The following is a 10,241-nucleotide window of genomic DNA, read 5'->3' on the forward strand; positions in this document are numbered from 1 at the left end:
TACTGTGGGATGCTGTGAAGCAGGCTTGTGGGGGCTGTATATGTGTGTGTGTGACTAATTTAATTAGACTGAAGACAGTCAGACTGCAAGGTTTAAATCAACAAAGGGATATATGTTTAGGCAGGCATTTTGAAGTGGAGATGGACAAGAAAAGATGGGATATTGTGTTTTTTATTCATTCACAGGATGTGGACTTTGCTGGCTGGACCAGCATTTATTGCCCATCCCTAGTTGTCCTTGAGAAACTGGTGATGAGCTGCCTTCTTGAACCGCTGCAGTCCATGTGGTGTAGGTACACCCACAGTGCTGTTAGGAAGGAATTTCCAGGATTTTGACCCAGCAACAATGAAGGAACAGCAACATATTTCCAAGTCAGGATGGTGAGTGACTTGGAAGGGAACTTCCAGGTGGTGGTGTTCCCATCTATCTGCTGCCCTTGTCCTTCTAGATGGTAGTGGTCATGGGTTTAGAAGGTGTTGTTGAAGGAGCCTTGGTGAATTCCTGCAGTACACCTTGTAGATGGTACACACTGCTCCTACTGTGCGTCAGTGGTGGAGGGAGTGAATGTTTGTGGATGTGGTGCCAATCAGGTGGGCTGTTTCTCCTGGATGATGTCCAGCTTCCTAAGTGATGTGGTAACTGCACTCATCCAGGCAAGTAGGGAATATTCCATCACACTCCTGACTTGTGCCTTATAGATGATGGACAGACTTTGGGGATTCAGGAGGTGAGTTACTTGCCACAGGATTCCTCGCGTCTGACCTGTCCTTGTAGCCACAGTATTTATGACTAGTCCAGTTCAGTTTTTGGTCAATGCTAACCCCCAGGATATTGACAGTGGGGTTTTCAGTGATGGTAATGCCATTGAATGTCAAAGGGTGAAGCTTAGATTCTCACTTGTTGAAGATGTTCATTGCTTGGCACTTGTGTGGTGTGAATGTTAATTGCAACTTGTCAGCCCAAGCCTGGATATTGTCCAGGTCTTGCTGCATTTGGACATGGACTGCTTCATGGACTAGTAAATGCACATGAACAGGAATTTCTATTAGGAGATAAATGAGAAGTATATTTTTAGCTGTTGAATTTCAGAAAAGAAGCTTTACAACCGACAAAGATTATAAATAAATGTTTATTTTCCCAAAATGGTAGTCATAATGGCAATATGAACAATTTTTAGATTTTTAGGAAGGTAATTTTCAAAAGAAGGTTAAGAACAATGGATTTAAAGATAAAAGGGGAGAAAATACATTTAGGGAAAGATTGAAAGCTGTATGAGAAGGCGGCCATGTGATCTTCAAGATTGTGCTGTGCGAAGACAGGCCTGTGAAAAAACAGCCTCTAGCCACCTCAGAAAGCAAGGTTTTGTTACAAGTCTTGGATTTCCATTGTCGAGGGAGAGAGAAGCTTGTGAAATGCCTCCAGTATAGCAGCATAGCCTTGCAGTAATATTACTGGATGTTTTATAGATTAAGAATCAAAAGGGATTGATGCCTGGAATAAGGTGTTTATTTATGAATCTAGCTACGTAATGCTTTGGGAAATGTTATAAGACTAAATGTAACTGTATTCTTGTGTGTTTAAGTTTTCTTTTCTTAATAAATGTTCCCATTTAATATTTAGAATCTCCAAAAGTGGTAGTGGAATATTTACTTTTCACTTCAGTACACACACCGTATTGTAATAAATACAAATTGTAAAATCGTTGTGATAGCCTAACCAAGTTTCTCTTTGGGATGTGAGCAGCCCAGCAAATACCACCTGCCATATCATAGCAATTGTTTGTTGTAGTTCTCCCATCGTTGGTGACTCACCCATGGATTCTACCACAGGCACTGGGGGATAGACTGGAGGGTATCAGCTGTAACTGTAGATTCGGTTGAGGAGTTATTCAAAATATTCTTTCCACCGTCAATGAATGGCACTGTCATCCTTAAGAAGAGAAACACCATCCTGTCAACGAAGGGGATTTTGTTCATTTGACCTCAGTCTATAGATAGCCCTCGTGACTGCAAAAAAGATTTGCTGTCATGAATATCAACATATTTTTGGATCTCTCAGGCTTTCCCTTCCCATCCTTTATCTTCTGGATTCATCTCTGGATGTCAATTCTGCCTCCTTTTCCAGATTGGACATGAGCTACACCTGGAATTCCTCTCTTCGGTTGGGCTGTTTTAGGGCTGAGACATTGATCTTCTTCCTCTTGGACTTTGGGCCTTGTGATGTCTTGGTGCTGGGTGGATGTTCTTCACAGATCGAACAAGTCAATGATTTGTCCAGCAGGTATCAGTCCCCCACATGGATCGAGTGATACAGACATCAATTAGAACTTTGACTTGGCTTCAGACCTTCCAGAAGAACATCCGACATGGTCTTTGTTGATGAACAAACTCAGCAAAAATATCAGAAACAACACCAGGTACTCTTCATTACGTTCATCACTGTGACCAAAGCATTTGACTCAGCAAATTGCAAGGCTCTGTGGACTGTGCTTCAACAATCTGGATATCCAAGAAACTTGAAGTCAGGTAATAACAGCTAAAGGCCTTCATCCTGATCCAATAAAGTGCCACCTGTAGCGGAGATTCGGCAACCAACAGTTGTGTAGATGATTCACCGATTTGTTGGATTTGAGAATTGTGAGTCAAATTCTAGCCCAAACTGTCACAAACTTATTGCAAAGGATGTTCAGGGATTTTGGACAGGAGGAGGGACACGGGGTTTGGGGGGGGATACATAGGAGAGGAAGAAATTTATTCTCCTCTTCTCTCCTCTATCTCGCTTTCCCCTCCTAACTCCCTCCCTCTCTCTCTTTCACCTCACCCTCTTTCCCACTTCTCCTTCCTTTTCAATCCGCTCTCTTCTTCCCATCACTCCATGTTCATTCTCATCCCCTCTCCTGCCTCTTTTTCCCTCGCTCCTCTTTCCTCCTCATCCTCTTCTATCTCTTGCTATTTTTCTCTCTTTCTCTCTCCTACCTCTGTCTCTCTCTTCTATTTCCCCTCTTCTCTATTTCTGCTCCTCCAGCATTATATAGACGAAGGAAAGAGAGAAAGTGCACCTTTTTAAACACTATCATAAATGAAAAAAACAAAGCAGAAACTCCATACAATATTATTGAGCTAATAGTGTAATTATGCTGACATTGAACTATTTTTAACTATTTCTCCTGTTAATGTGACTTACCCATGGATTCTACCACAGGCACTGGGGAATAGACTGGAGGGTATCAGCTACTACTGTAGATTCGGTTGAGGAATTATTCAAAGTGTTCTTTCCAGCGTTAATGAATGGCGTTGTCATCCTTAAGAAGAGAAACACCATCCTGTGAATGAAGGGGATTTTATTTGGCTCTGTAGTTTGCTGAAATAATTGCTGACCACAACATGTAGACTGGAGTCATGAACATGACTGACTATTGGTGCCTGAACGCCCAAAAACTCTGAGTGTAATTTGAAGAGCCGCCTCAAACAGACGCAATTGGCAGAAACTCACCACTCTCATTATTCCCATCTGGGGCCGTGGTCATTTCTGTGGTTGGTACCAACTTCCTGGGTGATGTTTAATAAACCAGAGTTAAAATTCAATTTAAACTTGACATAACTTACATTTAAAATTCCTGATATGGTCAATTTCAGTCAGAGTACACAGATAAAAGCAACACAAAATAGCAGAAACTCCTGGCAACAACTTGTGTCCTTGTAGTTGATGTATATTTACAAAGGAGTTTTACTCAAGCAAACATTTTAAAAATTGTGTGTGACCAAAGCAATTTTATTTAATTGTGATCTGATTGGCTTCATGATCAATGCAGTGTGTAAAGATCTACAGGATAATTTCGTCATTCATTTTACAAGTTTGTGTTTCAATAAATGGTGGGTGTGGTTTGTACAGGGAGCCCGGAGCCTGAGGAATTATTCGTGTGGCCCTGACAACAACTTTAATCCACGTTAATGGAATAATCCATCTGGAGTTGGACTTGAACCCACAACCTTGTTCTCTGAGTCAGAGGATTGTGGATTCAAGTCCCACTCCAGGATTTGGGCACAAAAAATCATGGCTGACACTCCAGTGCAGTACTGAGGGTTGGAAGAGGTTACAGAGATAGGGAGGGGAGAGGCCATGGAGGGATTTGAAAACAAGCTCAAAAACTAACACTGAGTTTTCCTGGGAAGAGTGGGTTATTCCTCAAGTTTTATTCCTGACAGACATTTATAACTGTGCCTAACAATAGAACTTTCATGAGTGAATGAAAGCAGAATGGTTAATCAGCAGTACTGATTGAAGACAATCCCTTAAGATGTCCATTCCAGCTGACACCAGGGACTTTACCACCATTCACAGCTTCAGGAACCCAGACACAAAGACAACACTGACACCTGCAGCTCTAACTAGTTACCACTTTAAATCAAATCAAACTTTCAGGCTGCCAGTTTACAGGGGGAAAAGCATTCTGTACACAGCCTTGGGACCTAACCCCTTAGAAACTGAATCTAATACAACAGAAATATAAATTGTCAGCTGTGGCTTAGCTAGCACTCTTGTCTCTGAGTCAGAAGGTCTGGGTTCAAGTCTCATTCCAGACATTTGAGTACTGAGGCTGACACTCCAGCGCAGTACTGAGGGAGCGCTACACTGTCAGACTTACCATCTTACAGATAAATTAAACCAAGGGCCATCTGCCCTCTCAGGTGAAAGTAAAAGATGCCATGACACTAAGTTAAAGAAGAGTAGGGGAGTTATCCCTGGTGTCCTGGTCAATATGGACCCCATGATCAATGTCACTAAAACAGATTATCTGATCATTATCACATTGCTGGTTGTGGGAGCTTGCTGTGCGCAAATTGGCTGCCATGTTTCCTTCATTACAACAGCGACTACACTTCAAAAAGCATTTCATTGGCTGTAAAGTGCTTTGGTATGCCTTGAATCTGTGAAAGTTGATATGTAAATGCAACACTTTCTTTCATGGGGAAACATCATGCTTCCTGCGAACTGAAAATTATAAACCCATTGATGGAGAAAGTGTACTAGCCCAGTGACATTGACCATATATTGTGTACAGGACTCTTACTGTAGATTCCTGAGTATTTCAGTGAATATGAACACACCATGGTGACAAATCAGGTAGTTGGGTTCAGCTAAAAAAAATAATTTATTGTGAGTTATAAATCCATACTGAAGCTTGATAAAACAGCAGACAAAAAAAAAACACTATTCAGCTCACACCAAACTTTGAATCAACTGAAATATTAAAGCATTTGGAAATGACACAAGATCTTTCCCAGAACATGAAATGAATCTTGGAAGAGTGTAAGGTGAACATATCACCCCGTTATTACATTGAGGTATAATGGGTTGAGGGAACTCAGGTCCGAAGAGACTCACCCCAACTCCCTCACCATACTCAGGATAGTAGTCCTCCCAGACAGGAGAATACAAACATTACGTATGGTATTAGTAAAACACCCGTCACCTGAAGAGGATCTGTCTATAATTCACATCACCAACTAAAGCAGGGTCCAATTCTACCCCATACCCACTCCTGAGAGCTGGCTCACTTTACTGACACACACGATCAAATCAGGGGAAACTCTCTCAGAATACGACAGACAGAAGTTTCATTAAAATCCTGTGCTTTAGTCTGGCTCCCAATTCCGATGATCAGAAAAGACACCGAACTTTAGTGGCACAGGATAGAACTCGTTTCCATTATACAAACCCACCAATGGTTACAGAGATTCAATGGTCACATGGGTCTATGGACCAATCAGTTTCCATTCCTGGGAGACACTCTTCCCCCAGGTGAGTTAGACAGCGCTTTCTAATTCCCAACTCTCTGACCTTTGGCACTCCATTCAACACAATGCTTCTGGCATCGTCAATCTGATTTAACCACTTCCTCATATCCACCTTCTACACCCTTATTCCCAAAATTACTTTTACTCTTTTCCTTCCTGGTCCATGTCCTGCTTTTCAAGTCCAATGGGTGAAGATTTGAGCATATCTGGTACACAACTGGTTTAACCATCCATCGCCAGATCTGACTGGACAACATCAAGCCAAAACTGCTCATTACTCCAGGACCATCCTGAAGAGAAAAGATAACCCACAACTTCTCTTCCCCAGAACCAACTGTGTCCTTGTGGAAGTTATGTTCCAGCTGTACAGAGCTCTGTTTAGACCCTACCTGGAGAACTGTGTTCAGTTCTGGGCACCACATCTCAGGAACGATACATTGGCCTTGGACGAAGTGCAGTGAAGATTCACTAGGATGTTCCTGGGGCTAAAAGAGTTAAATTATGAGGACAGGTTGTACAGACTGAGCTTTTAGTCCATTGAATGCAGAAAATTAAGGAGTTATTTAATTGAGGTGTTTAAGATGATTAAACGAGTTGATTGAGTAGTTGGTGAGAAACTATTCCCTAATTTTGGTCATCCCTTCCTAATATCTCTTTCTTTGTCTCGGTGTTATTTTTTCTCTGATTACGTCTCTATGAAACATTTTGGGATATTTGACTATACTAAAGTGCTCTATAAATACAAGCTGTTGTCCTCTCACATTCCCTCCAGTCCTCAAAGTACTGACCTAGAGTACAGGCTGTGGACATTGATCGGCCTCTAGTGCTCTATTCGAGTGGCCATTCAGCATGTGTAGACCCAGACACTGAATGTTGTGAGACAATGGAGACTGTCACAGCTGAGACACATCCTGCCCTCCCCCTGAATTCCCAGCTGGGATCACCGATGAGGAACGGGATTCCTGGCTGATTCTCCCCCTCCATAGACCAGAGATGCTAAGACTAATTGAAGTCCCTCCATTACTACCCCAGGAATGGCTCCTCCCCCGGGTGCTTGTGCTGGTAGATCAGAAGCTGAAGCCTTTCTAACCACTGAATATCTGATTTCCTTCTTGGTCAGAGTGAGAGTCAGTGAGTGACTTGTACCTGATGCTGCACTGAAAGGATGCTGAGTTTATATAGGAGCTTCCATACATATTGATGTCTTCATTGGTGATGTTTAGTGATCTGGTCAAAGGTTAAATTGGCCTTATTGAAATAATTGGACTGATGGTGGGAGAGGTTTGAGACAGGCACTGCTGAGACAGACAATGCTTTGAAACAACATCTCCCCTGTGTAAACACGGGAGGGGAAACAACACAGACAATTCTCAGTGTAACGGAAGCAGGTGACCCGGCTCCAAGTCTGTGTGGAGACGTTGGTGTATGGCGAGAGAGGAGGAGTAGGTGAAACAATCCTGTCACACATCACACTGGAAGGGTTTGTCTCCGTTGTGGGTTCATTGTTGTTCCAGGAGGTCCAATAACTGTGTGAAGGTTTTATTATAGAACTCACATTGATTGCCCTGTGTTAGTGAGTTGATGGATCAGGAGATACACTGACGGTGTGAAATCCTGGTAACACATCTCACACTGGAATGGTTTCTAAGCAGTGGATCCGCTGGCGCTTTAGGAGATTGGAGGAGTGGATGAAATCCTGGTAATACACCTCACATCTGAAGAGTTTCTAACCTGGTTGAATCCTCTGACTGGAGGGTTGAAAACCTCACAGATGGAGGGTTACTCTGCTTTGTGAATTCTCTGATGCATCAGAAACCTTGTAGATGTTGCGAAAGCTTTATCGCAATCCACACACTTGAAGGATTTCTCCCCTGTGTGGATTGTCTGATGTTTCATGAGGCTCGATAACTGTGTGAAGGCTTTGTCACAAACCTCACACATGAACGGCTTCTCCCCTGTATGAATGCGTTGGTGTCTGCGGAGGTTCATTAAATGCAAGAACGATTTGTCACACACTTCACACGTGAATGGCTTATCCCCTGTGTGAATGCGCTGGTGTGCCCGTAGGTTCGATGACTGCGAGAAGGATTTGTTGCACACTTCACACATGAATGGTTTCTCCCCTGTGTGAATACGTCGATGTTTGCATAGCGTTGATGATGACGAGAATGATTTGTCACAGACCTCACACGTGAATGGTTTCTCCCCTGTGTGAATACGTTGGTGTGTGCTGAGGGTTGATAATTGTGAGAAAGATTTATTGCACACCTTACACATGAAGGGCTTCTCCCCTGTGTGAATCCTCTGGTGCGTCAAGAGTTCACAAAATTGGGTGAAAGACGTCTCACAAACCTCACACCTGAATGGTTTCTCTCCTGTGTGAATTCTCTGGTGCATCAGCAGCCTTGTAGATATCGCAAAAGCTTTATCACAAACCTCACACTTGAAGGCTTTCTTCCCTGTGTGGATTGTCTGATGTTGCAGGAGGCTCGATAACTGTGTGAAGGCTTTTTTACAAAGTTCGCACGTGAACAGCTTCTCCCCTGTGTGAATGCGCTGGTGCACGTGGAGGTTCATTAAGCGCGAGAATGATTTGTCACACACTTTGCAAGTGAACGGTTTGTCCCCTCTGTGAATGCGTTGGTGTGCGCGGAGGTTCGATGACTGGGAGAATGATCTGTCACACACCTCACATGTGAATGGTTTCTCTCCTGTGTGAATGCGTTGGTGTCTACGGAGGTTCGAGGACTGTGAGAAGTATTTGTTGCATACCTCACATGTGAATGGTTTCCCCTCTAAGTGAAAGCATTGGCGTTCACAGAGAGTTGATGAGTCTGAGAATGATTTGTCACACATCTCATAAGTGAATGGTGCCTCACTTATGTGAATACATTGATACTTCAAGACATGACTGTACAAATTCTAGATTGCACACCTCACATTTCAATGGTTTCTCTTATATATGTTTGTTCCACAGATGCATTTTGCATGCTCGTAGGTCTTATGAGCCTGTGGAGCCCTCCTCACACACCTCACACTTGAACAGCCTCTCACCTGTAGGAATGAGTCAGTGGTTCATGAGGCTCAATGAATGATTGAAGCTCTCACCACACTTGGAGTCACTCACACTTCTTCCCAGCCTCATCCTGACCGATCACCCACAGCTGAACCTTCAGAAAGGTTGGTTCTGATAGAAGGTTCCGCACCACTGACCAGTTTCAAATCTGATGATATGTCAAAGCTCCCCTGACCCGACCGATTTCCAGATGATGGTTTCACTGCCAAACCTTCTGTGTTGAACAATGCTGTGAAGGGACTGGATGTCTTGACAGTTGTGCAGTTGTTCCTTGAGTGATGATCAGGATTTATCTGCAGTGTCTATCCACTCTGTATTCTCTGGTGTAGTATGGTGCAATCCTTCTGTAAAACAGGAAAAGGAAACATGATTTCCCCCAACTGCCTCTCCTCCTTTGTTGAAGGGGCTGACTCTGTGTTCCATAGTGAGTGCCAGTCTGCCAAGTCAATTGAATGGAGATTTGGAAATCTCTCCTCTTGTTTTCAAAAATTATTTGAGAAGAACACACTGGACAGGAAGTGCTAGAAGCTAAGGAAAATATTGCTTCAGTGTAGCTGATTGAAGGGTTCTGGTTTATCCTGGGAAATTAGATACACTGCACATGCTCAGACTGCACATCCCAAATTCAGCTATCAGCCACAGCACTGGGCAAAACTATCAAATCCAAACCCAGGCTGCTTCCAAGGAGGCAGCTGTTCCGGAGTACTCACTTCAACTGGGCAATATCCCCTCAGAGGGACTGTGTCAGGATAATAATTGTCTCCCTTCGCACACACAGGACTCAACAATAGGAAATCAGTAAGAATCCTCAGACACTCTGCACCTCCCAGATAATTACACCTCACCTTCTCATATTCAGTAATGACCCATCAACAAAACTCAGCTTGTAAATCAGAAGGGAAATGCTTCCAATAAACACACTCAATATCCAACACACAGCTCCAGTCAAACAGTTCAGCACAAAGCACCCAGTAAACAGCTCTCTCAGCTGGACCTTCTCACACAGCATAAGGGGCATTTCCACACCTGATTCCCCACAGGACAGTCATACTGCCTGAACATTAGTGTGGATATTATGTGATGTAATTATTATACATTCTGTTCCTTCACTCACCATCTCCTCACTTGGTTTTCAGTCCCTACAGGAAGTGAACCAGCTGTGGAAGAGGAAGAGGAGAGAATGGGCAGAGTGGGTGAGCTCTCTGATTGACGTCTCTCACAGCCAATCCAAATATTTCTGGAGCAACATGAGTTTCCTGAAGCTTGGGTAACTGACCAGTGAAATGGAGGTGACTTTGAGCAGCAGATCAGGTGGGAATTAAACTTGTCATTGTCCCATCTGAATAAAACCTCACTTATTGCAGCTG

General features: G+C 43.2%; 1 protein-coding gene across 3 annotated transcripts in view; it reads right to left on the reverse strand.

Moving 5' to 3' along the window:
* LOC121291622 (zinc finger protein 239-like) overlaps positions 1–10,032 on the reverse strand; it is a 44,002-nt gene extending 33,970 nt beyond the window's left edge. Inside the window, exons 1-4 of one of the 3 annotated variants that reach the window (XM_041213069.1) lie at positions 9,989–10,032; positions 7,731–9,218; positions 6,188–6,283; positions 1,158–3,548 (exon numbers count right to left, since the gene is read on the reverse strand). In XM_041213069.1, coding sequence (XP_041069003.1) covers positions 3,501–3,548; positions 6,188–6,283; positions 7,731–8,654 — 1,068 coding nt within the window. In that variant the 5' untranslated portion in view covers positions 8,655–9,218; positions 9,989–10,032 and the 3' untranslated portion in view covers positions 1,158–3,500. Of the gene's footprint in view, positions 1–1,157; positions 9,219–9,988 lie in introns of those variants that run through there. The other 2 variants (XR_005946040.1, XR_005946039.1) reach the window with 2 other exon arrangements.
* Between the last annotated feature and the right edge of the window lie 209 nt (positions 10,033–10,241).

This window comes from Carcharodon carcharias, chromosome 19, assembly GCF_017639515.1.
Source record: "Carcharodon carcharias isolate sCarCar2 chromosome 19, sCarCar2.pri, whole genome shotgun sequence".
NCBI classification, from domain to species: domain Eukaryota; kingdom Metazoa; phylum Chordata; class Chondrichthyes; order Lamniformes; family Lamnidae; genus Carcharodon; species Carcharodon carcharias.